This window comes from Rhamphochromis longiceps, linkage group LG14, assembly GCF_057381845.1.
Source record: "Rhamphochromis longiceps isolate RC_006_pf linkage group LG14, R_longiceps_female_GT1.1, whole genome shotgun sequence".
In the NCBI taxonomy this organism is placed as follows: domain Eukaryota; kingdom Metazoa; phylum Chordata; class Actinopteri; order Cichliformes; family Cichlidae; genus Rhamphochromis; species Rhamphochromis longiceps.
This window is the reverse complement of record NC_140570.1, coordinates 41,741,820-41,767,970: the sequence shown is the minus strand read 5'-3', so window position 1 is coordinate 41,767,970 and position 26,151 is coordinate 41,741,820. Positions and strand designations below refer to the sequence as shown.

The following is a 26,151-nucleotide window of genomic DNA, read 5'->3' as shown; positions in this document are numbered from 1 at the left end:
GCTGCCTCAGGTCAAACGGCGCGGCGGCCACTCGGAGCTGAACACAGCGTGGTCGTCCACCCGTGGTTTCCTCACTGTTTTAACGACTCCATCGTGTTTCCTGCAACACCACCCCCAGGCTAACTACAGCCGCGAGGTGGCGCTAGCAGGAACCAAAAACTCTGTCTGCCATAAATGACCATCTCCTCCCCTAATGCAGTACTTTTACCTGGAACCAGGTGTTTTTACTTTTTTTTCCTGCAGCATTTCCTCCATGGCTGGGTTTGGTGTGTACTTTAGGGTTTCCCAAACCTGATGCAGCGCCCTCCGGTGGCCACAGTGATTATGCTGTGAACAAAGCTGAGTGATGCAGTCGTGGCTGGGAGGACGCTGAGGTGGATGGACGGGTGGAGCTGCTTGTCTTTGATGAATGAAATGGTCTAAGTCACAGGTGTCAAACTCCAGGCCTCGAGGGCCGGTGTCCTGCAGGTTTTAAATGTGTCCTCGATCCATCACAGCTGATTTAAAAGGACCTCCTCAACATGTCCTGTAGTTCTCCAGATGCCTGGTAATGAACTAATCATCTGATTCAGGTGAGCTGAAACAGGGTGAGATCTAAAACCTGCAGGACACCGGCCCTCGTGGCCTGGAGTTGGACACCCCTGGTCTAAGTGCTTCATTAGGGTTAGGTGAAGAATGCCGACGTGGCCACAGGCATCCATGATTGGCCGTCCTCCGTCCAACTCCACCTCCTCCTGCAGCACTTGGAGCTTCTTTTGTTCCAGAGGAAAGCAGCTGAGGGCCTGAGGGTCATTTCTGGGAGGCAGAGTTTAACATTTCCCGTCCTCAGAGGGTCGGTGTGTCACGTTAAATGAAGGAAATGCTGGATATGATGAGTGTCAGCAGGCCGGGCTGTTAGCCGTGAGGCTCTGAGCGAATGTAGACGAGTAAAGTGCATCTTTAGAGCTCAGTGAAACGAGCTGCTGACGTTCTGTAGAGCACGTCATAGCTGACCTGTCAGTGTGCTTATTTTAGAGGCAGCGATGTTTCTCCTGTTTCTGTCTGATACGGTGATACCTGACATACGTGTGTGTGTTCCACTTTTTCTGCATGCATTAAACAGATTGAGGTTGTGAGCTGTTAGTCGCTGTGCTTGTGTTTGATTAAAGAAGCCTGTTCTCCATGTTTCACACTCCGCGCGGCTCCATGTTTTTACATTTGGGTTTCTCACTTCTACTTCCTGTCACACAGAGGTACTTTTGTTATACGGTGACAATAAAGAGATCAGATCGAGTCCAGTGAGCATCCATCCATAATATTCTTGATATTTATAATTAAGTGATTTGTGTACATTAGTGCTATTTTTAATTCTTAAATTTGAAAAATCTGTAACATGTATTGTTTAGTTTAGCCTGTTACTGTCTTAGAGCAACTATAACCTACATCATTTCCTTAAGGATTAATAAAGTGTCATGATTAATGAGTACATCCACAAACTGAGGCTTCCTGCTGTTTTGTGTGTCTCTGCAGATGGACTGAGTATCTGTGGAGCCATTGTGTCTGTGGATACTAACTGTCAGTCACTTAACACTGAGGCTGTGGACCCAGAGGGCCCGGACTCTAAGGGCAGCTCGTCCTGGGCCCGGGGGCGTGTTCAGAGCCCAAATGTAATCCTTTGCCTGGGTCCACAGAGAGCGGCTAACAGCAGCATGTAAATCCACTTTTAATTCATGGCTTCAAAGGAACACGACAGTGTTTGGAAGAATTTATTATCCGAGATGAGTTTGTGACAGAATGACTCAAATTCAGCGTGAATTTGAATTTCATTTGGAGAAATAATAAATGTCTCTACAGGAGATGAGCTGATAGGGTTAAGAGTGTAGAGAAGTTTTGATTTGGGGGTTATGAACGGAGCCTCAAACTAAGATTTTTGAGCTCTTTTGTCAGACACAGAAATTACGAGGTATTGACTTTCTCTACCGTGATATTCTCAAAGTGCCCACAAAGCTGTCAAAGTTCCACCAACAAGCTCTCCTCTACTATACAAGCATGAGTTCACAACACATAATACACTCAAGTGAAACTAAGGACACATTGGTGCTAACAGAAAATCAAAAAGGGAGCAAAAAGCACCATGGTCCGTGACTCACTTCATGGACAAAACAGGTATGAAGATCCAGAGGTGGGACCAAGTCATTGTTTTGCAAGTCTCAAGTAAGTCTCAAGTCTTTATCCTCAAGTCTCAAGTCAAGTCTCAAGTAATGTCAGGCAAGTCAGAGTCGAGTCTCAAGTCACTGGTGTAAAAGTCCGAGTCAAGTCACAAGTCTGAAACTTTGAATTTCAAGTCCTTTCGAGTCTTTAAAAAAAAAAAAAACGAAAAAATAATGTTGCAGTTATGCTAAATGTAAATGTTAGACCATGTAATTTTAAAATCTGTGTTTTTCTCAACACATGACAAAATAGTGAACTTAGAAAATATACACAAATTGTGAAATTGCACCTCTTTAAAATGCAGCTCAATTAAACTTAGCTCCAAGAATAATTTTCACCGACAGTTCTGAGATAAGCTGCATGTTATTCTTGGATGCGGTTGTAGGACCGGCTTTAAAATCGCATGACAAAAATATCATACATATTAAAAAAAACTGTATCACCAACGTAGCCTGGACAACATTTGCTAGTTAGATGAAGTCAGCTATCTCATTGTAGCATATTTATATGCATATTTATAATCATACGCTTCTTGGAGTGAGTGCATACACTCATGAAGTTTAGTAACTTCAGGTCACTGCAACAAGTCCAGGTACAGTTTACCGACGGATGGGTGCAGGACCTTGAAATGCACCGTGTAGAACGAAAGACCATCGTACGTATCATAAGTTTACCAGTCTCACAAATTGTCGTCATAAATACACATTCATTAACCGTTTATTAATAGGACCTTTGAGCTCAACGGTAATTAATTAGTAGTGGAAATAATTTCTGGTACCCATCACAGAAATGTAGCAGTGACAATAATACTGTATGCTGTAATCGTACTGGGCAATTAGTGATACAAAAAACCTGTTTTATCCTGTGAATAAAAGTATATGTTTTTGTTAATGTACCATAATAACAGAAGCGAAACGCAATATTGTGTCAGGACAATTCACTATTTATGCACAATAAACAAAGGAGCATAGCGCGACCATTTCTGTTCAGCGCCAGACTTGCTTGTAACCTATATCACCAATTATGTTATGAAAATGACGTATTAACTACTAAAAAACACTGACCTTCGTGTAAATGCTTGGAGCAGACTAACCTGTGAGCTGGAGGGTTCTGGGACGTTATAATTGATCTTTGAATGGCTGCAATCCAGTCGGCTCTTTGTTACTTCGGAAACATGGCTCGAACAATTTCTCTTCAACGACGTAATCCGATAACAACCGATCTCTTTACCCGTCGGCTTCCCGTGGCTGTCATGCGACCGGCTATTGCAGTTAATAATACAACAGCTTCTTGACATTTTTGTGTTTCTTTTTATCGCTGTATAACTGATTTTAATTGAAAGCCTGCGTGCGCTAGTACCGCTTGCCACGAGTTCCCAGAATCCTTTGCGGTTCTACCCGTGAATGACGTCACATTTTCAATCTCTATATAATATGCGTGTTAAATTTTATATTTGGGGTAAAATATCAAGTCTTTTCAAGTAAACCGGTTCAAGTCCAATTCAAGTCCCAAGTCATTGGTGTAAAAGTCCAAGTCAAGCCACAAGTCTTAGAACATTTTTTCAAGTCAAGTCTAAAGTCATAAAATTAATGACTCGAGTCTGACTCGAGTCCAAGTCATGTGACTCAAGTCCACACCTCTGGGAAGATCGTCCCGGTACCCTTTAAAACAATGGTTCAACAGACTGGGAGATATTCCAACCTTGGTGTAGAAGTGAGACCGATAACTGTTGAAGGTATCCAGCGAGAGAGGGAAGACAAGAATCGATTAATAAGAAACCTTTTGTCAACAAAATGCTAGCCTGGCAAACTGAAAAGGAAATGTGTTGTTTTCAGTGAGGATGAGGAGGCCAAAAAATACGACAATGAATTTAAACTTGTGAACGAGTTTTCTCAGTTTTCACACTTTAGGCTGAACTGGAAGACTTTTCTGTGGATTCTGTGAAGACAACACTGAGACTGTGGAAAATGTTTTATTACAGCCCAACTTAGTTTGTGAGTTTGGACCGATTCTCAAAGTTGGCTTTGTTCTAAAACATTTCTTTGCTCTGTATATGATGTGGACTAACACTGGAGTATTAATGAAAGACAAAAATCTGGACTGAATAATGTGATTATTTTAGCAACATATTACAGTCCGAGCCCACTTCTGTGCGTGGAAGAATCATCTCAAAGTATTTTCCAGATCTGGACACAAAAGCCCTGAAATGTATTTCCTTACTGGACTTAGAGATGCTCTTGGACTCAAACCCCTGTTTTATTTTATTATTATTTAGTTTTCCTCTTGTTTCATATCATTTATATGTTTTTTTTTCTCTATTCCTTTGCTACTGACTCAACAGCACCGTATGGCTGTTTTCTGTGTTTGAGTCAAAGGGTTGAACTTTGTTTGGTTTGGAAATTCAGCCTAAAAAATAAAATAAAAAACGACTCCGTTCAACCTAAGAGTACACCTGAGTCTCTGCCGTGTGGGAGCGAGCTTCACTAAATCTGCGAGGGCAAAGGTGTAACCCTCACCCCACACCTGCCATGAGAGCTTGTGTTCAGGTCAACTAGATTTGAGTTTTGATTGCTGTGTTTAAGTAAGATGATTTCATTGTTATCTGAAGATAACATTGATACGTGTATGCTTTTGCACGAGCTGGAGAAGGAGAACTTATTTTTGTCTTTAACGCGTGCATGATGAAACACCGGCACCATTGAGAGTGGACTATGTAAAGAAATCTAAATAGTTACCTAAAATCTAGTTAACCTGGTCACCGGTGACTTTCACGAGGCGTCGGGCTGCTTCACAGAGCAACCTTTTCAGGTAAGAGGCGGGAATGCTATGGGTCACACAGGCCTGTCGGAGCTCAGTGGACCATCAAACCCTCTCCGCTGAGTTCAGGCTGTTTTCACGCCAGCGGAGAACTCGTGTTGTTGTAATGTCACCGAGTGACCACCAGGGGTCGGCTCCGCTGTGCTGTCCGGTCTCTGCCGCTGGGGGGCGCTGCTCCCCCTAGCGGTAGACACCGGGGGTCTGATGGCAGGATGGCGGAGGCAGGGGGACCGGATTCCGCCGCGGCGCGGTGCCCTGACGAGTCATCAGATAGTGAGCCGGAACAGGAGCCCGGAACTCCGCAGAAACTCATCCGAAAAGTGTCGACGTCCGGCCAGATCCGCAGCAAGGTACGTGTGCTAACATCCGGGGCTCCTTGCGCATAGCCGGCGGTCAGCGGCGGCGCTCATTCAGCAGCGCAGGGCCACACGCAGCCTGAGGGCACGGCGCTGTCCACCGGCTCACCGGCCCGCAGAACTCCATGTAAAATACGGACTCTTTAAAAGCCGGTCCCTCTTTCTAGCGGTAAGCAGCCGGTTTATTGTTAGAGTGAAACATGTTCGGACCAGACATCGACCGTCGGATACTCCGGCGCGCAGTGAACATGATGTGTGATGTTTCAGCGCTGCTCTGACGTCTGTTTCCCGGACAGCCGTCCTCCACTGGCCGCTGCGGGCGGCGCTATCTTTGCCTTTAAAACACAAGTGTGAGATGTGGGCTGCATGCTGGTGACGCCGAACTGAAGACCGGACGCGTTTGCGCCTTAAACCGGTCTACTGTCTTTGGCCCGTGCTCCCGTAGTCCAAAGATTGGTGTCACTTTAAATCTGACCGATTTTAAACGGAGTTCTGAGCCCAGGCTTCAGCGTCCCTGGAAAAACTGTGCTTTCTGGGGTAAGGGCCACAGCTCTTAGACCATTTCTAAACCACATAACAGGAAACGCCGAGTTTCAGTAGATGACCGGGTGTAAACACGGATCTGACTGGTGCGGTTTTTTCACCATCTGTGGAGCTTCCGTTAAACCTAATTCGGGCAGAAACGGCATAAAGTCAGCGGAGACGCCGGTAAAACGCACGGAAACAACAGAGAAACGTCGCAAGTTTAAACCGGTAACACATACCGGTTACTAGCTCACACCTGATAACGGAAAGATTTGGGCCCGCTGTGAGACATCGGTGTTTCCTATCGCTGGTGGCCTAAATGCGCGTGCTGCTGCGGGGTGGACAGAGGCGGCTGAGGCGGCGCTACGTTAGCTTTAGCACTGTGACACATAACGGTCCCATCACGGTCGACACGTAACGGCCGGTTTTCCGGTAAAAGCAGCGGGATTTTAACTGCGATAGAGAACAGCGGGAACTCAAACTGGCACCGCTGATCAATACGTGACAGATTATACTTTTATTGATTACTGATCGTTTTTCATATTGCTGCCTTCACGGGCAGGCTAAAGACTCGGAAATGTGGACATCGTGTTGTCAGACGATGTTAAAGCAGCTCCATTAGGAAACAATTTAAAAAACAAACCCGGAGTCCTGAAAGCTCACTGTGAGGCGCTTCCTTCGACCTACAGAGCTGACCAAAGACAGGCTCTGGTTTTCAGGGCGGTAGGCATCATTGATGAGCAGGACACAGGTGAGTGAGGTGTGGTTCCTGCTGCAGGGGGGCCTCCGGTGACTTAATCCCACTCACAGAGAGCGGTGTTATTGGGCACCAGATCAAATGTGCCAGGTGTTCCAGTGTGAACATGGCGTCGTCATGGCGAAAGGGTTAACGGGTCAACGCTGTGACCTGCAGATCTTCACCGAGTCCTCACTTCATAGAGCCGCACGGCAAGAAGGTCCTGAGTTCAATTCCACCATCAGGCCGGGTCTTTCTGTGTGGAGTTTGCATGTTCTCCCCGTGTTTGCGTGGGTTCCCTCCGGGTACTCCAGCTTCCTCCCACCATCCAAAGACATGCAGCTTGTGGGGACAGGTTAATTGATTAATCCAAATTGCCCATTGGGAGTGAATGTGAGTGCGAATGGTTGTCTGTCTCTGCATGTTAGCCCTGACTGGCGACCTGTCCAGGGTGTACCCCGCCTCTCACCCTATGACAGCTGGGATAGGCTCCAGCGCCCCCCACGACCCTGGAAAGGATAAGTGGAAGCGGATGGATGGATGTTTCTCTGTAATAACAAACTCAGTGTAAACTATCTGTGTATAAACCAAAGCTGACACTATGAGACTTCATCAGAGGTGTGAGCATCACTGCAGGTGTCTTTGGTCGTGTCCAAATTCATGGACTGCATCCTCCTGAGGTGGTCGGGTAGGCCGGAAGTAAACGGCTGTTAAATTGGACGGTCTCGCCTTCTAGTTAGCGTCAGCGCTGTCTCGGTGGAGTTTAATGAACTCGGCCGTCTGCTCCTTGCTATCTAAAATATAACAGGACACCGGCGTAAACTCTCGACTGTCTCATACTTCTGTTTAATCAGTTTTCTGTTTGACGTTTAGTCAGCTGTGTGAAAACCAAGGAGGAACCAACCCGGGGGATTAATAAAGTTTTATCTAATCTAATAACTTTAATCTCAGCCAAACCGATTTACTCACGAACAAATAAAACACTGAAAAAAGCCCAACAATAACATTTTTAGGTTGTCTAAGTGACTTATATATCACGTTTAACCCGAGCAGCGAAAGTGATCTGAAAGTGATGTGCCGGGAGTTGTGCCGTTCTCGGCGGCTCCAGTGACCCGCGAGCTCCCGGCTCGCTGTCGAGCTGGTGGGTAACAGACGTCTCCGAAAACGTCGAAGCACTTTTGCAAATGTGCGATATCTTGATAAACCGAGCAGATATTTGATGTTTACACAGCTACTTTCTCGCCTGAAAATATGTTAAAAGTTTATTTTGTGACCCAGAAAGATTAGTAAGAGTAATTTTAAAACTTAGTAGCGGCCGCCGTTGTTGGAAACTGGAGTTTGGCTGGGCCGCGCTATGAATTCTGGGATATGGTGGGCCACGAAGGACACACCCGACCCATCCTTCAAATTCGGGGAAAATGAGGACGCATTTGTCGGCTGCATTCGGAGGAGTCTACGAATTTGGACAGTTTTCGGCGCGTCGCTGTGACGTAATCGGTCTACAAATGCGGCCTCAGGAGGATGCAGCCCATGAATTTGGACACGACACAAATCTCTTCAAACACTGAAAATGAGAGAAAATTAGAATAATGTCAATAATAATTCTGACAGACATAAAAGACGGAGTTTTTTAACTTTTCAAAATAAAAGCACGGGAACGAGGAGATAAATCACAGGTTTAATGCCTGCTCATGCAGTGAAGTCTGGAATTTCCCGCGGCAGCAAATGGAAGAACAGGAAGAACATGGGTTATATTTAGAGTATGGGACAAACATTGAGATTGAGTCATGTGGGACTCTGACAGGAAGCTGCACTCCACTGTTTCCTGCTGTCCCACGCCTCAGCCGCCAGAAACATTCAAACACTTCCAACTTTATTTAAAACTGTGCAGCGGACAGCCTCCATCTTTACACAAGATTTACACACTTTCAGCTTGAGAAAGAAGAAATCTGTGCTCACAGGTGTGTGTGTGTTTCAGACTGTGCTGAAGGAGGGGAACCTGCTGAAACAGACGAGCTCGTTCCAGCGCTGGAAGCGGCGATACTTCAAGCTGAGAGGGAGGACACTGTACTACGCTCAGACCGCCAAGGTGAGCCCCACCCTGCCGCTCAGTTGCTGGGCTGTGTTCTGAGGACGCACGCGTGAGCATAACCTTTTCTGTGTGTCTGCAGTCCATCATCTTTGACGAAGTCGACCTGACGGACGCCAGCGTGGCCGAGTCCAGCACCAAAAACGTCAACAACAGCTTCACCGTGAGTCTTAATAATAATGGATTGGATTTATATAGCGCTTTTCAAGGCACCCAAAGCGCTTTACAATGCCACTATTCATTCACTCTCACATTCATACACTGGTGGAGGCAGCTACAGTTGTAGCCACAGCTGCCCTGGGGCAGACTGACAGAAGCCAGGCTGCCATATCGTACCATCGGCCCCTCTGGCCAAACCTGCAGCAGCACGGCCAGGTTCATCCACCGCTGAAAATAGTCCCCACACAGGCCGCTGTTCCTGCTCTGTGTGGTTACACTACAGGAAGTGACCTCAGGATAGATTCCTGTTTAATTCACATTCTGTCTAATCAGCTGATCAGTGACTGGAAGCAGGCGTGGCTGAGTTACGTCTGTCACTCATTGTGTGTCTGTGTTTGTGTGTGTCTGGTTGTGTGTGTGTCTGTGTGTGCTGCTGGCGTCCATTAAAAACCTGGTTTTCCTTTAGTGTAAACATATTTACTCTAATTTATTTATTTACATATTTATTTTTTTCTATTTTTAACATTTTTCACAGATTAGTTTTTTTTTATAAATTTTGAAATGTTGTGTTGAATAATCTTCAGCTTTTCTTTTGTTTCTAACTGAATCCATTTGTGTGTTTTGTGCTGTTGTCGCTTTGATGCTCGGAGCTGTTTGTGCTCATCAGAGTTTCTGTTTTAGTCACACAACGGACTCACACAGGAAGAGAGCGTCTTATTTTGGCGAGTGAAGTCATTTCCTGTAATTGAGGCCTTTGAAGTTTGTTTAAAGAGTCTGTGTGTGTGTGTGTGTGTGTGTGTGTGGTCGGTATAATAACAGTCTGTGTGCTAAAAATACACAGTCACATGAACACAGCTGACACACACACTCCTCCTTCTTGCTGGTTGGATTGGGTAGAAAAGGAAGGGGGCGGGGCCGGTGCAGGGAGAAATGGTCAGAGCGAGGCAGAGACGACAGCAGACCAGAACCAGGATCGGGACTCTGAGCCGGACTTTCGTCAGGACGTGGTAAGTCAGCTATTGGTCAAAAGGTCATGATGTCACCGACAGCTGACCGGCTTCACGCTTCCTGACTCACCGCTGCGTCAGATCCTTCACGCTGTTATTGGTGACGTCTCTCCTCCGGGCCTTCACACGTGTTTTGCTCTGAGCCTCGGTGACGCTGACCCAAGTGGGCCGGGCGGTCTCCATCAGCGCTCGCCGTTAGTCAGACGGTGGAAGCAGAGTGATGGCGATTAATCGAGCTTTCGTTTTGTCGACAGAGCTCATTAGTTCTCGTTTTAAACGCTTCCTTCGCCCATGTGTTCCGATCACACAAAGGAGGATTATTGTGAACTGTGGCTCATGCACAGCTGCTTTGGTGGCTTAAGTGAACTGTTGAGGTGTCCGCCGCGTTTTAAACTGAGCTCTGGGAAAAGACCCCGTGGGTCACATGACACGGGAATGAAGGAACGTGTTTTATTCCCCTGCGTTCATGCCGCTGTGTGTGGATCTGTGGACTTCCCGAGGCTTAGCATGAGTCGGCTGCAGCAGCGAGGACAGGAGCAGGAAGCTGGAAACAGGCAGAGGAGGAGACGTCAGGTGACTTTGTACAGCTCAGTGATTGGGTGATGACGATGTGGAGAGAAAGCAGAGGTTCAGGGACGGTGGGGGAGGGGCAAGAAACACTGCTATCTCTGTTTGTGCTCACAGAGGTCCATTGTGTGCGATGGCGTGATGTCACTTCCTGTTTGTGATGCCCGTTTGCCGACAGCGGCTGTACAGACTGAGGCTGAGCAGCTCCACGCCATCAACTGTTGTGATTGGTCGGTGAGCCGACGTGGAGCGCCCTCTGCAGGAACGACTTAGCACACAATTACAATAAAATACAAAATAATGCTGCGCTGCTCATCTGTAATCTGCAGGCTTCCCAACGCCAGCCAATCACAAGAAAGTTGTCTTACAGGGGGAGGAGCCCAGAATACTTGTAAAAGTTCTAGATGTTCAAAGCCGCAGCCCAACCCGGGCTGTGTTTCTGTCTGTGTGGACTCATCCCACAGTGTCAAAGTCCAGTCGGCAGCTGGGGGACCCGCGCTCCGTGCTCGCTCTTCCTGTTCGTCGGGTTAACGTGACCACTGACGGCTGATTCCTTCTATCCGTAAGGCACCGCGCTGCGAGCTCTCCTGACCAGTGTTGGTCAAGTTACTTGAAAAAAGTAATCAGTAACTAATTACTGATTACATCCCCAAAAAGTAATCCTGTTACTTTACTGATGACTTATTTTCAAAAGTAATTAATTACTTAGTTACTTAGTTACTTTTTAAAAACATGATTTACAACCTGAAGAGGTGATAAAGCGATAGATCTTTCAGCCCAATTCTACTTTTTCTACATAATCCATCATACAAAATGTAATCAAATGGAAAAGTCTCTTTTTAAAACTTGTTTTATTAGTTTTAATCTTTTAACTTTATGCATCAAGCAAAAATTTAATTATCTGCAACATTCTCTGACTGGAAGAAATTAGTTTAACATTTAAACCTATTTTCTGCACATTCCAGCTCATAAAATAAAATATTTTTTGTGTTTACACTCAGTCTTTAAAATAGATGCAAGTAAAACACAGCAGAAAATAAATAACATCAAAGACTCAGCGGTGCTGTTGCTCTATTTTCACCTGTAAAGCAGGAGTGGGGTAGGCGGAGGTTTACCCTGGTGCAGGTGTGCCGCGGTCAGTGGAAGAATCCGCGAGTTTCTCTGTGAGTTTCCCATTACGTCGTAGCTACTCGGTGCTTGTTTGGAAGTTTAGGGTTTTTTCGCTGTAAAAAGAAGTTTTCTTCCCACGCACAGCGGACACTAATGTTTTTGTCACTTTTTATGGAATCAAACTCAAAGTAAGGTCAGTACTTCCACGCTTTAAACGCTGCACGCTCATACTCTCTCTGCACTCGATATATGATTCACTGTTGATCTGCACACAGCTGTTGTCACGAACGTCGCACTCGCTTACGTCACTGTCGTGAGACATTCTCGCAAAAAACTCACGGTTTTAGTAACGCGGCGTGCTCACGGGAAAGTAACGGTAATCTAATTACCGTTTTTGCAATAGTAATCCCTTACTTTACTCGTTACTTGAAAAAAGTAATCGGATTACAGTAACACGTTACAAGTAACGCGTTACTGCCCATCTCTGCTCCTGACAGGTGTCAGCAGCCCGAGCAAGGAAGTCTGCTCCCAGATATCCCGGCGTCCTGTGATGCTCTCCGTGTGACGGCCGAGCCTGTGCTGCAGGTTCTGTGGTCGCGTCCTGAAACGAGGCTTTGTTGGGACGTGACTAAGCTCTCACACGGAACCCTGATCATTCCCAGAGTGTTCGGACTGAGCCTCGTGTGCTTTTATTCCCAGACATCAGAGTAAAAGTTCAGGAAACTGCAACAGCAGGAGCAAAACTGATCCAGAACAAGTCAGAATGTAGCCACTCATCAGACCCTGCAGCAGTCTGAGCGCGTTTCCCAGCATGCACCACACCTGAGACACAACCTGAGGAGGAGCAGAGTGACAGAGGCACCAACTCTAACACACACACAGTTTGCGTGTGTGCGTGCGTGCGTGCGTGCGTGTGTGTGCGTGTGTGCGTGTGTGCGCGTGTGCGTGTGTGCGTGCGTGTGTGCGTGCGTGCGCGTGTGTGTGTGTGTGTGCGCGTGTGCGTGCGTGTGTGTGTGTGCGTGTGTGTGTGTGTGTGTGTGCGCGTGTGCGTGCGTGCGTGCGCGTGTGCGCGCGTGTGTGCGTGCGTGCGTGCGCGTGTGCGCGCGCGTGTGCGTGTGCGCGTGTGTGTGCGTGTGCGCGTGTGTGCGTGCGTGTGTGCGCGTGTGCGCGTGTGTGTGTGTGCGCGTGTGTGTGTGTGCGCGTGTGTGTGCGTGCGTGTGTGTGTGTGTGCGTGTGTGTGTGTGTGTGTGTGTGAGCACTGGATACCTGATAAGGGTTTCTTGGTTGGGTCTGTTTCTGTCATTGAGGAAACAGAAGCTTCATTGTAGAGCAGCTGATCAAGAAGTCACAGAGTTATGAGGGCAGCAGCTCTTCAAGCTTCCAGCTGTGTCCTCATGATTTGACATCTTGTTAATTAAAGTTTGAAGTGTGACATCTGAAACTCCTACATCTGGCTGTGGACTGTGAATGCACCGTGATGTATGCACCTGTGTGTTTCAGGTGATCACGCCCTGTCGGCGCCTCATCCTTTGTGCAGACAACAGGAAGGAAATGGAGGATTGGATGACGGCGCTGCGCAGCATCCAGAACAGACAGAATTATGAGGTCAGTCTCGTCCCTGCCATCCCAGTGTACAGAGACTGGTCTCTGTACAGCCTGCTCACTGTGTGTGTGTGTGTGTGTGTGTCCCAGTCCACCCAGTATAGCATGGACCACTTCAGTGGGATGCACAACTGGTACGCCTGCTCCCACGCCAGACCCACGTACTGCAACGTGTGCAGGGAGGCTCTGTCAGGGGTCACGTCACACGGCCTCTCCTGTGAAGGTACACAAGTACACACACACACACGGTGCAGAGCAAAGAGCTGTTATAGTGACAGTGAGGAGTGCTGTCTGTGAGCAGCAGCGTGTTCCTGATCAACAAACTTGGAGCTGAGTGTGCTCCACCCACCTCCACCTGTGTACACGTGGAGGTGGGTGTGAATCAGCATCCTGTGAATCAGCATGCAGGCGGACTGCATCCTTCAGATACAGCTTTCCTTTATTGGCCTGTAACAAAGCTTTTGAGGCTGAATGCTATCAGCAGACAGCTCCAGCTCAGGGGCTGTGCTCTGCAGTTTGTAGATGAGCCGCAGGATAATTTGACCTGTGTGTCTGTGTGTGTGTTTCAGTGTGTAAATTTAAGGCTCACAAACGGTGTGCAGTCAGAGCCACCAACAACTGTAAATGGACAACGCTAGCTTCTATCGGGAAGGACATCATTGAGGACGAGGACGGGGTGAGACACACAGCACAGATGTCCTGTCAATTCTGAGTCGGGGAACGGCTCACCTCTGACCTTTGACCTCTGTGCTCAGGTGTCGATGCCTCATCAGTGGTTGGAGGGAAACCTGCCGGTGTCGGCCAAGTGCACCGTGTGTGATAAAACGTGCGGCAGTGTGCTGCGGCTGCAGGACTGGAGGTGTCTGTGGTGTAAAGCAATGGTGAGACACGCACGCACGCACGCACGCGCACACACACACACACACACACACACACACACACACACACACACACACACACACACACACACACACACGTCAGATGTGTGAACAGGTGAGCTGTCTCCACAGGTGCACTCCAGCTGTAAGGAGCAGCTGTCCTCCAAGTGTCCCCTTGGTCAGTGCAAAGTGTCCGTCATCCCTCCGACGGCACTCAACAGCATCGACTCAGACGGTGAGTGTGCTCCTGTCAGTCTGAGCCCCACGCTGCCCCCCGCAGGGCAAACACACTCACTGCAGATCTGCTCACACAGCCGTCATCCCCACCATCACCATTATAATCACTAACATTACCACCTCACGCTGACGCGACCCTGCAGGTTTCCTTCTTATTTCCCCTGATGTCAGTAACACACACAGTGAACCCTCTGAACATGATCGCACAGTCAGCGTTCTCCTGAATGATGGGTACGGCCGCTCGGACAGTACCGCCACATCTCCGTCTCTGTACCTGCACGTCTGTGCTGGAGCTTCATTAAAATGGCGGTAAAAACGGACATGTCAGAGAACTAAACACAGCTGTCTTCATCCCACAAGAAAGAACATCTCCAGACTGCAATTAAAGATAATAAACAATAAAGATGAGTGTGCTCGGTAAACAGGCAGGTTCATCCACACCATCAACGTGTCTCCTCACAGAGAAACGTTGAGCTCTGTGCCATAAACTTTGAAGACGTCAGAATGCCGACACTTCCCCCACAAAGATGACCTTTGACACCAATACAAACCAATAAAGTTGTGGTCTGACGACCGTTGAAAAAGCTCACCACCCTCACCGGTCACTACAGCAGACCCACTCACTCTGTGCAGGCTGAAATATGACAGCAAAGGGCCTCAGGGTGGGCTCTCGGGTTAAAGCGGCTGTTACAGAGGTTTTAATGTGTGCAGCATCAGAGCCAGCACCGCCCACGTCGGTCTGCAGGAGGTCGACACAAACCAGTGCCCCACTAACCCACGGCAGACCAACAGCTGGTGTGTGTGTGTGTTGTGTGCGCAGGTTTCTGGAAGGCGTCGTGTCCTCCGTCCTGCACCAGTCCTCTGTTGGTCTTTGTTAACTCTAAAAGTGGAGACAATCAGGGCGTGAAGTTCCTGCGGCGCTTCAAGCAGCTGCTGAACCCGGCGCAGGTGTTTGACCTGATGAATGGAGGGCCTCACCTGGGGTGACACGCACACAGACGCACACAGACAAAAACACAGTAACACACAGTATGTTTGACATGCAAGTTCACACCTCTGTGTGTGTGTGTGTGTGTGGCAGTCTGCGGCTGTTCCAGAAGTTCGATACCTTCAGGATCCTGGTGTGTGGAGGAGATGGCAGCGTTGGCTGGGTGCTGTCTGAGATCGATATGCTCACGCTGCACAAGCAGGTACGAGCTTGCAGGTTAACTCGTGCTCTGCCTCCCGCCGTGCTCGCCGCTGACTGTGTGTATCTGTGTTTCAGTGTCAGCTCGGCGTTCTTCCTCTGGGGACCGGGAATGACCTTGCCCGGGTTCTGGGCTGGGGTTCGGCCTGCGACGATGACACCCAGCTCCCTCAAATTCTGGAGAAACTGGAGAGAGCCAGCACCAAGATGCTTGACAGGTGACCAGTTATCTGATGTCACACGAGGATGGGGACGACCTACGGGTCCGGGCTGTAGCTCAGGTAAACCACGCCTTTCTCTCTTCCTGTTGCAGGTGGAGCATCATGGTCTATGAGACTAAGTTTCCACGGCAACACTCTGCATCCACTGTCACCGAGGACTGCAGCGATGACTCTGAGGTGAGACCTCAGCACTGCTCTGATGAAGAATGGGTGTGGCCAATCTCATTGTCCTCTGCATTGGTCGTGTGTGGGTTTCTGTGATTCTTTCCTCTGGTGGAACAAACCAAAGCCACTCATTTACAAAGAGTATAACAGTATTCAGAGGCTTAGCATGCTTGGATGAGGCTTTATGAGCAAACTGGCTTTTTCTGGTTTGTGCAGGACCAGCTTTGGCAGGTTTTAATATTAGCTAATCAGATCATCGTCAATAAGACAATAACCAGGGCAGCAGTGATGCCAGTGCTGCTCCCTGACTTTAATACTGATCAGTATGTTTCCGTGAATGTGGCTGAGCTTGTGCTGAATGTGAGCAGAGGGGCCGATCTGACACTGACAGAAGCCACCATGATTTTATTTTGAAAGTGTCGTGCTTTCTGAATCAGATTGGGAACAACGAACAGACTCCTCTGACTCGACTGTTTCCATCCTCTAATCCAGGTCCAGCACATTCTCACGTATGAGGACTCAGTGGCTGCTCACCTGTCCAAGATCCTGACCTCTGACAAGCACTCGGTGGTTATCTCCTCGGCCAAGTACGCCCACCCACCTGCGCAGCCATCTGTGTCGTGTCTTAGGTGTAATTGAGTAATGGTGGTGTTTGTGTGGTTCATTGCAGAGTTCTCTGTGAGACGGTGAAGGACTTTGTGGCCCGGGTTGGTAAAGCTTACGAGAAGAACACGGAGAGTTCGGAGGAGTCAGAGGCCATGGCCAAGAAGGTACCACAACTGAAAAGGCACCAGTCTGTGTTTGATGACTCGCGTCTGTGTTTGATGACTCGCGTTTTCTGTCTCAGTGCGGTGTGCTGAAGGAGAAGTTGGACTCATTGCTGAAGACTCTAAATGAGGAGTCTCAGGCGTCCTCTGTGCTCCCTCCAGCTCCTCCCCCAACCATCGCTGAGGAGCAGGAGGAGGTGGAGGGACTTGTGCTGCCTCCTCTTCATCTTCCTCCTCCTCCCCACTTTCTGCCCATTTCCACCTGCTCTTCACGCCCCACCCCTTCCACCTCCTCCTCCTCTGTGGTAGCAGCTGCCATTTTTAAACCTCGAGAACAGCTGATGCTGAGAGCCAACAGTCTGAAGAAGGCCATCCGGCAGATCATTGAGCACACTGAGAAAGGTGAGCCCGTCATGGTCAGGACTCACCTGAACAGGTGTGGTGGTTTCACAGAGGAGCTGTTCAGATACAGCTCAGTAAAGTCAAATCTCCATGAGGCTGTGGATACTCAGCTACAGTCAGTACAGCTGCCCCTTAGCAGGCTGCCACAGGCTGGCCTATCAGAGGAAAGCAGGTGTTTGGGGAGGAGGGCTTTAAAGAGATGAGTGATAACAGGTTTATTTTCGACGATGGATCGGGGGGCTGTATGAGATGCAATTAAAGGGAAAAATTAGATTTTCTGTCCTTCTGAAAAATTTGGGTAAATGCTCATCAGTTCCTCCCACAGATTGAAGCTGGGCTGAGTTACAGAAATGACAAACACACTGATCCAGGATCAGATCTCAATGTCTGCTGCTGCAGAACAGCTCGGCCTCAGGTTTGTTGTTAGACTCTGTCCACAGACAGACCCCAGCTGCGGGACTCAGCTGGGGTCATGCTGGTTCAGATTCAGGAAACCAGGGCAGGAAGCTTGATGAGTTCGGTCACTTTAATTTAATTCAATTCAATTTTATTTATATAGCGCCAAATCACAACATAAGTCTCCGCAAGGCACTTCATAGATACAGAGAAAAACCCAACAATCATATGACCCCCATGAGCAAGCACTTTGGCGACAGTGGGAAGGAAAAACTCCCTTTTAACAGGAAGAAACCTCCGGCAGAACCAGGCTCAGGGAGGGGCGGGGCCATCTGCTGTGATTGGTTGGGGTGAGAGAAGGAAGACAGGATAAAGACATGCTGTGGAAGAGAGACAGAGGTTAATAACAGATATGATTCAATGCAGAGAGGTCTGTTAATACATAGTGAGTGAGAAAGGTGACTGGAAAGGAAAAACTCAATGCATCATGGGAATCCCCCGGCAGCCTACGTCTATTGCAGCATAACTAAGGGAGGATTCAGGGTCACCTGGTCCAGCCCTAACTATATGCTTTAGCAAAAAGGAAAGTTTGAAGCCTAATCTTAAAAGTAGAGATAGTGTCTGTCTCCTGAATCCAAACTGGAAGCTGGTTCCACAGAAGAGGGGCCTGAAAACTGAAGGCTCTGCCTCCCATTCTACTTTTAAATACTCTAGGAACAACAAGTAGGCCTGCAGAGCGAGAGCGAAGTGCTCTAATAGGGTGATATGGTACTACAAGGTCATTAAGATAAGATGGGGCCTGATTATTTAAGACCTTGTATGTGAGGAGCAGGATTTTGAATTCTGGATTTAACAGGAAGCCAAAACAGGAGAAATATGCTCTCTCTTTCTAGTCCCTGTCAGGACTCTTGCTGCAGCATTTTGGATCAGCTGAAGGCTTTTCAGGGAGTTTTTAGGACATCCTGATAATAATGAATTACAGTCGTCCAGCCTGGAAGTAATAAATGCATGAACTAGTTTTTCAGCGTCACTCTGAGACAGGATATTTCTAACTTTAGAGATGTTGCACAAATGGAAGAAAGCAGTCTTACATATTTGTTTAATATGTGCGTTGAAGGACATGTCCTGGTCAAAAATGACTCCAAGGTTCCTCACAGTGTTACTGGAGGCCAAGGTAATGCCATCCAGAGTAAGAATCTGGTTAGATACCATATTTCTAAGATTTTCAGGGCCGAGTACAATAACCTCAGTTTGATCTGAATTAAGAAGCAGAAAGTTAGCGGCCATCCAGGTCTTTATGTCTTTAAGACATTCCTGCAGTTTAACTCATTGGTGTGTGTTACCTGGCTTCATGGACAGATAGAGCTGGGTGTCATCTGCATAGCAGTGTAAATGTATGCTATGTCTTCTAATGATGCTGCCTAAGGGAAGCATGTATAATGTAAACAGAATTGGTCCTAGCACTGAACCCTGTGGAACTCCATAATTAACCTCAGTGTGTGAAGAGGACTCTCCATTTACATGCACAAACTGGAGTCTATTAGATAGATATGATACAAACCACTGCAGCACAGTACCTGTAATACCTACAGCATGTTCTAATCGCTCTAATAGGATATTATGGTCGACAGTATCGAACGCTGCACTGAGGTCTAGCAGGACAAGCACAGAGATGAGTCCACTGTCAGAGGCCATAAGAAGATCATTTGTAACCTTCACTAAAGCTGTTTCTGTGCTGTGCTGAGCTCTGAAACCTGACTGAAACTCTTCAAATAAACCTCTGCAGATGATCTGTTAGCTGTTTGACAACTAATTTACTTTAGAAATCAGTAAATGACCAGCTCTGATATTTTTATCAGTGTAATGTGAGGAGAGCGTGGTGCGAGCGAACTGAGCTGCTTCTGTGTGTTTGCAGCGGTGGACGAGCAGAACGCTCAGACTCAGCAGCAGGTCTTCTCTCTGAGCCGGGCCGAGGAGGAGGGTCTGGTGGAGGAGGACGAAGAGGAGGACACCGAGGAGGACAAGACGTCCCTGCACTCGTCCTACAGCTCCAAGCATCGTGGCGCTCGCAGAGGTCAGAAACATCCAAAGCGTGCTTTCCCCACGGGACGGCCGCCGCACACTCATGCTTTGTTTTCTGTCTTCAGTCAGTAAGACGCCCTGTGAGAAGCTCATCAGCAAAGGCAGCCTACCACTGGGCAGCTCCGCATCACTTCCTGTCCAGACAGGAAGCCGGGACAACATGCCTATGCTCAACACAAAGATCCTGTATCCAGGTAACAGGCCGGCAGGTCTGACTCCTTAAAGTGTGTGTTTATGATGCCAGTAGTGATGTGTGTGTGTGTGTGTGTGTGTGTGCGTGCGTGCGTGCGTGCGTGCGTGCGTGCGTGCGTGCGTGCGTGCGTGCGTGCGTGCGTGCGTGCGTGCGTGTGCGTGTGTGTGTGTGTGTGTGTTGCAGGCTCGCTGTCCAACAGCTCCGTCATCAGCCGATTGTTGGTCAACGCCGACCCGTTCAGCTGCGACCCCGACAACATGTGAGGCTCCGTGACTGCGTCATAAGGTCCTCGCCGCGTCCACACGTGCTCTCATTAACCCTGTTGTGTGTGTGTGTGTCAGGGACTGCTACACTGAGAAGTGTGTCATGAACAACTACTTTGGCATCGGACTAGATGCCAAAATCTCTCTGGACTTCAACAACAAGCGAGACGAACATCCAGAGAAGTGCAGGTAGGAGTGGGCACGGTGACGGCGGCGTGGCGAGCTCCAAGAGCGCTAACTGACTCAGATGTGTCCTGATCTGCAGGAGTCGCACCAAGAACATGATGTGGTATGGAGTCCTAGGAACCAAGGAGCTGCTGCACAGAACCTACAAGAACCTCGAGCAGAGAGTCCTTCTGGAGGTGAGAGCAGAACCAGGAAATCCCTCACGCTCTGCTGCCTCCTCAGTAAACTCACTCTGACCTTCATGACATCATGAATGTCTTCAGGGTCTTTAAGGCCGAGTTCTGTTTTCTTCACAGTATTTTTTATAAATGGACGTAGTCCAAACAACCTGCAGCCGACGGGGAGGGGCACGACCAGGAAAACGACAACTTCCTGCTTCCTCTTAGGTCCTGAGAGCGCAGACACACCAGCTCTGTAAACCACCTGACCTGTCACTCCACTTCTTACCGTGTTCCTGCAGTGATTAAAGAGATTAGCTGGTAATACGCGTGACACTGTGTGTTTCAGTGTGATGGTCGGCCAATCCCTCTGCCCAGTCTGCAGGGAATCGCTGTCCTGAACATCCCGAGCTACGCAGGTGGGACCAACTTCTGGGGAGGAACCAAAGAGGACGATGTAAGACCTCCACCTCCTCCACCTGTCTGTACTCGTGTGAACATGTTGATGCTGAAATGAAGTAATACATTACTGTAGTACTGAACGTCTCATGTGAAGGTTGGCGTTTGCGTAGCTGCAGTCATTGTGAGCGCCCCCTGTGGAACAGGAAGTTCTCTGGTGGTTACTAGTAGTTGAGCGGTGCTGTCATGACTCGGCCTATGTGTTTCTGTCAGACCTTCACAGCGCCGTCCTTCGATGATAAGATCCTGGAGGTGGTGGCCGTTTTTGGCAGCATGCAGATGGCCGTGTCCCGAGTCATCAACTTGCAGCACCACCGCATCGCTCAGGTACCCACCCACCCACCTACCTGTCCAATCCACCCGCCTATCTGTCTGTAACTGTCACCCCCTCCCTCTCAGTGTCGGACAGTGAAGATCACAATCCTGGGCGACGAGGGTGTCCCGGTTCAGGTGGACGGGGAAGCGTGGATCCAGCCTCCGGGGTACATAAAGATCATCCATAAGAACCGGACCCAGACCCTGACCCGAGACCGAGTAAGTGAAGCAGCTCTGGGTTGTTCTGGGAGTCTCGATCCGGCCCGGCGGAGGTTTTCACCTCGTGTCTGTGTTTCAGGCATTTGAGAGCACCCTGAAGTCCTGGGAGGACAAACAGAAGTGCGAGTTTCCCCGGGCGCCGCCTCAGCCACCACTGTCCTCCCAGCCTGAGATCGTCTCCGAGGAAGAGGCGACACTCATAAGCGAGTTCGGTCAGGCAGCTGGAGTGCTCATCCACAGGTGAGACCCACCCAGTGTTCCCACCTGCTCCATGAACAAATGTTTTTACTTTTGATAACATGGCATGGCGGTGTCACAGTGGTTAGAACCGTCGCCTCACAGCAGGAACTGGTTTGAATCCTTTGGTAGGACCTGTCGTCCTACCGCAGCTCAATAAACAGATGGATTTGGTCTGATTCTGTGGAAGAACAAAGGCCTTAGGGTCGACCTCTGTGCTCTTGTTGTGAGTACCTGAATGTGTTTGTGGCGTTTCAGCATCCGTGAGGTCGCTCAGTCTCACCAGAGCATGGAACAGGAACTGGCTCACGCTGTCAACGCCAGTTCAAAGGCCATGGACGTAGTCTACGCCGACTCCAAGAGCTCCAGGGTACGACAGCTGCTCTTGCCATTTCTATCGTTCACGTAAGTCCTTGAGCCTTCAGCTGTGTAAAGTATCACTGTTTGTCTACAGGCTCTGAGCTGCAGCGTGGTCATTCAGATGGTCAGCAACATCAAAGCTTTGGTCAGTGAGACTGAACTTCTCCTGTCTGGAAAGATGTCCATGGTAACTGCTTTGGTCCTTTACTTTATCCCAGAATGTTAGAAACCTTAGGCTCTATCTTTATCTGTTACACAATGCAGGCTGACAGGTTCCTGCCATGTTTTACTCTGATTGTTCATGGGTAACCACACCAAAAAAACAAAGCCTGGTCCTCGTGGTCCAGTCCTAACATTGTGTGTCTGTCTCTGCAGCAGCTGGATCCTCCTCAGCAGGAACAACTGAATGCAGCTCTGAGTTCTGTGGCTCAGCAGCTCCCCCGCCTGGCTGATGTTCCCTGGTTGTGTCCAGTCATTGACCCATCAGACCATGAGGTAATTACTGTACTTTACTTTATTGATTTATACAGCACTCTTCACAGGATAAAAACAACAAAGTGCTTCACAATAATATAAAACAGTACAATCAAACATACAGCACAAATCTAATTAAAAGCCAGTCTAAATAAATGAGTCTTAGGATGATGTTTAAAAAAAAAAAATACAATCCAGGCAACATAGAGATGGAGGGAGAGCAACCTGGGGGCCACCGCTCTAAAACCTCTGGTTTTAAAACGTTTTCGGGGAACTATCAGCAGCCTTTGATTAGATGATCTCAGGCTGCGAGAGGGAGCGTGAGCTTCTAAGAGATTAGAAATAAAGAGAGGAGCGTCATGATTCGAAGCTTTAAAAGTCAGTACTAAGATTTTAAAATGAATTCTAAAATGTACTGGAAGCCAGTGTAATGAGCGTAAAACTGGTGCAATGTGCTCTCTTTTTCATGTCTTTGTTAAAAGCTTTGCCGCAGCATTCTGGACTGACTGGAGACGGTCATGGTTCTTTTTGCTCAAACAAAGAAAAAGACTGTTACAATAATCTAAGCAAGAAGAAATAAAAGTACGAATAATCATTTCTAACTCAGATTTAAACAAAAACATTCGCAGTTTGGAGATATTTCTCAGCTGAAAAAGGCAGTTCCTAATTAACTGTCGAGAGTGTTGCTCTAGAGACATGGCAGAATCAAAAACAACACCGAGATACCTGAGGCTTGGGTGAGCCTCAGGTATCTCTGAGCCAAGAGAACTAAGATGCTGTTTGATTATAGATATCTGGCTGTCAGGTAGAGCTGCCATAAACGATTATAGTCGACTAGTCACCAATTAATTTTGCGATTAGTCACTAATCAGATCATCATCCATTGTACAGCTTATTGCACCAGCAGCATCTGCTCTTATATAACTATCATTAGCTTACAGCTTTAAGTGTTTAAGGTGCTAACTAACAATAAAGACAAGATGATAGGTTATTAAATTTTAATGAAATTTTCAGATTATTTCAGTGGAGATTAATAAACTCAGCCGTCTGCTCCTTGCTATCTAAAATATAACAGGACACCGGAGTAAATTATCGAGCAGCTCACACAAATCAGCTGTCTGCTTGATGTTTATTCAGCTGTGTAAAAACTATAATTTAATCTCAGCCAAACCGATTTACTCAGGAACAAATAAAATACTAAAGAAAGCCAAACAATATCATTTTTAAGTTATCTAAGTGACTCATATATCATGTTTAACCTGAGTAGCGAAAGACGGCGGTGGGTTTGAAAACGATTTGCCGGGAGTCCGGTGTTCTCACGGCTCTAGTTAGCCTAGCCCCCGGCTAGCTATCGAGCTAGTGGGTAACAGACGTCTCCGAAAACGTCGGAGCGCTTTTGAAAATATGTGGTGTCTTGATAAACCGAGCAGATATTTGAAGAGATCTGAAAATATCTTAAAAGTTTATGACCCAGAAAGAACAGGACAGGGCACAGGAGAGGAGCAGCTACGATACCGGACACAGCTTCTTCTTCAGGGTTTAACGGCAGCTGGCATCCTTGTACATGCAGTGCTGCCATCTTCTGTTTCAGTCCGTTATTACACTCTTAAATCCTACTACTTATTCCTGCGTCTTTTGGGATCTTACAAAGCTTCAAACGACGCGTCGACTATTAAATTAGTCGTTGACGTAATCGTGACCAGTCGACTAATCGTGGCAGCGCTACTCTCAGGGGCAATAATTAATGTTTTTGACTTCAGTTCAGTTTTATTTATATAGCGCCAAATCACAACAACAGTCGCCTCAAGGTGCTTTATATTGCAAGGTCGACCCTACAATAATACATATAGAGAAAACCCAACAATCATATGACCCCCTATGAGCAGCACTTTGGCGACAGTGGGAAGGAAAAACTCCCTTTCAACAAGAAGAAACCTCCGGCAGAACCAGGCTCAGGGAGGGGCGGGGCCATCTGCTGCAACCGATTGGGGAGAGAGAAGGAAGACAGGATAAAGACATGCTGTGGAAGAGAGACAGAGATTAATACAAAGTATGATTCAGGGGGCGCTAGTGAGCCGACAATGGAGTAAGACGTGTTGGACTGGGCTCCCGTCTAGCTAGCTTATATTTTAACAATTGCTTTTAAAGGCTTATTTAAACGAACTACCACTCCCCGTAACACCTGTGACCGACGAGAAAAAACGGGCCAAGGTTACAACCGGAATGGCATCAAAACTCTGGAAATATAGGGTATACTGGCCCCTCGGGCCAGCGGACAGACACATCCTCGGCACACGCTGATAAAGCAGGCAGGAGCTCGTCGCCTAGCTCGCAGTCAGGCACCGCGATGGAGTATGAAGGCCTGAAATCGGACATCCTCTCCTCTCTGAAAGACTATATCTCCATGATTATCAGGTCAGAACTGAAAAGTGCGCTTGCAGAGGATTTCGACTGCCTCAAGAACGAACTAAGAGAAGTTAAGATGGAGATTACTAACAACACAGCAGCAGTCCGCTCAGAAATTAACAACATCAAGTCCGCTATTAGCGACCTGGAAGAGGGTTTATCATCAAGGTCGTACAAGGTTGTCAGCCTCCAAGAGATGGTTGCAGGATTACAGACTGAGCTGGCTAGCTTAAAAGAAAAGAACAAAGATATGGAGGCAAGAATGTGGAGGTGCAATATTTGTATTGTGGGTGTTGCAGAGGACGCCGGTTCCAGCTCGACCAGCTCAGTTTCTACTCTATTGAAAGAAGTTCTGCAACTGGATAAAGAAATCCCAGTGGACTGCTCACATAGAGGCCTTGCTCCCAGAAGATCTAACGGGAAACCTTCAGTTATCATCGCCAAACTCCATTACTACCAAGACTGCGTCAGTGTGCTACGGCAGGCCCAGGAGTGGGGTGTGTTGCAATATAAGGGGAACCCTCTGGCCATCTTCCCTGACTACACCGCGAGCATTGCCAAAGCTCGCAGTGCCAAAGCTCGCAGTGCCAAAGCTCGCGGTGTAATCGCTTTTAACGACGTGAGGAACCTGCTTCGAGGGCATCAAGATGTCCGCTACGGAATAATGTTTCCAGGGAGACTGCGTATATCTTTCAGGGGCAAGAGTAAGGAGTTTTTGGATCAACAGAAGGCAATGATATATGTGAAAAACATTGTCTTTCACAGAAGTCCAATAACAAAACACCGCTCAGGTTCAGATCAGGGAGGCCGTTCCTCCCAGTCACGCCCCTCCGGGTCTCGCTGTTGTTACCCACGTGAGCATTGAAGTCTCCCAGTAGGACAACAGAGTCTCCAGGTGGAGCAGCTTCCAGCACCCCACCCAGGGACTCTAAGAAGGCTGGGTACTCTGAACTGCCACTCGGCGCATAAGTGCAGATGACAGTCAGGACCCGTTACCCGACCCTAAGGCGCAGGGAACAAACCCTCTCATCCACCGGGAAGAACCCCAACGTACCGGCAGCAAGCCGAGGGGATATTAGAATACCCACCCCAGCCCGCCGCCTCTCACCAGGGGCAACTCCAGACTGAGACAGAGTCCAGCCCCTCTCCAGGAGACTGGTTCCAGAGCCCAAGCCATGCGTAGAGGTGAGCCCGACTATATCTAGCCGGTACCTCTCAACCTCACGGACTAACTCAGGCTCCTTCCTCACCAGAGAGGTGACATTCCATGTCTCAATTGCCAGTCTTGGTAGCCGGGGATCAGTTCGCCAGGGCCTCCACTCCTGGCCGCCGCCTGGCACCTGACCCCTACGGCTCCTCCTGCGGGTGGTGGGCCCGCGGGAGGATGGG

General features: G+C 48.2%; 2 protein-coding genes across 7 annotated transcripts in view; both read left to right on the top strand.

The window, feature by feature from the left end:
- Positions 1 to 1,466, top strand: part of LOC146654848 (S-arrestin-like) — a 25,568-nt gene extending 24,102 nt beyond the window's left edge. Inside the window, exon 14 of the mRNA XM_085380372.1 lies at positions 1 to 1,466. This exon is cut by the window's left edge and continues 109 nt beyond it. The gene's annotated coding sequence lies outside the window, so the exon portion shown is untranslated.
- A 3,714-nt stretch (positions 1,467 to 5,180) lies between these two features.
- Positions 5,181 to 26,151, top strand: part of dgkd (diacylglycerol kinase delta) — a 31,171-nt gene continuing 10,200 nt past the window's right edge. Inside the window, exons 1-27 of one of the 6 annotated variants that reach the window (XM_085429524.1) lie at positions 5,181 to 5,357; positions 8,603 to 8,713; positions 8,796 to 8,876; positions 13,057 to 13,161; positions 13,249 to 13,381; positions 13,728 to 13,834; positions 13,914 to 14,039; positions 14,169 to 14,271; positions 15,094 to 15,256; positions 15,355 to 15,463; positions 15,538 to 15,677; positions 15,773 to 15,857; positions 16,338 to 16,432; positions 16,516 to 16,615; positions 16,693 to 17,014; positions 19,326 to 19,484; positions 19,558 to 19,686; positions 19,869 to 19,944; positions 20,027 to 20,137; positions 20,214 to 20,310; positions 20,642 to 20,749; positions 20,965 to 21,078; positions 21,151 to 21,285; positions 21,365 to 21,525; positions 21,781 to 21,892; positions 21,977 to 22,069; positions 22,258 to 22,377. In XM_085429524.1, the coding sequence (XP_085285650.1) occupies positions 5,220 to 5,357; positions 8,603 to 8,713; positions 8,796 to 8,876; positions 13,057 to 13,161; positions 13,249 to 13,381; positions 13,728 to 13,834; positions 13,914 to 14,039; positions 14,169 to 14,271; positions 15,094 to 15,256; positions 15,355 to 15,463; positions 15,538 to 15,677; positions 15,773 to 15,857; positions 16,338 to 16,432; positions 16,516 to 16,615; positions 16,693 to 17,014; positions 19,326 to 19,484; positions 19,558 to 19,686; positions 19,869 to 19,944; positions 20,027 to 20,137; positions 20,214 to 20,310; positions 20,642 to 20,749; positions 20,965 to 21,078; positions 21,151 to 21,285; positions 21,365 to 21,525; positions 21,781 to 21,892; positions 21,977 to 22,069; positions 22,258 to 22,377 (3,333 nt within the window). In that variant the 5' untranslated portion in view covers positions 5,181 to 5,219. Of the gene's footprint in view, positions 5,358 to 5,378; positions 5,533 to 5,881; positions 5,901 to 8,602; positions 8,714 to 8,777; positions 8,877 to 9,775; positions 9,880 to 13,056; positions 13,162 to 13,248; positions 13,382 to 13,727; positions 13,835 to 13,913; positions 14,040 to 14,168; positions 14,272 to 15,093; positions 15,257 to 15,354; positions 15,464 to 15,537; positions 15,678 to 15,772; positions 15,858 to 16,337; positions 16,433 to 16,515; positions 16,616 to 16,692; positions 17,015 to 19,325; positions 19,485 to 19,557; positions 19,687 to 19,868; positions 19,945 to 20,026; positions 20,138 to 20,213; positions 20,311 to 20,641; positions 20,750 to 20,964; positions 21,079 to 21,150; positions 21,286 to 21,364; positions 21,526 to 21,780; positions 21,893 to 21,976; positions 22,070 to 22,257; positions 22,378 to 26,151 lie in introns of those variants that run through there. The other 5 variants (XM_085429526.1, XM_085429528.1, XM_085429523.1 and 2 more) reach the window with 5 other exon arrangements.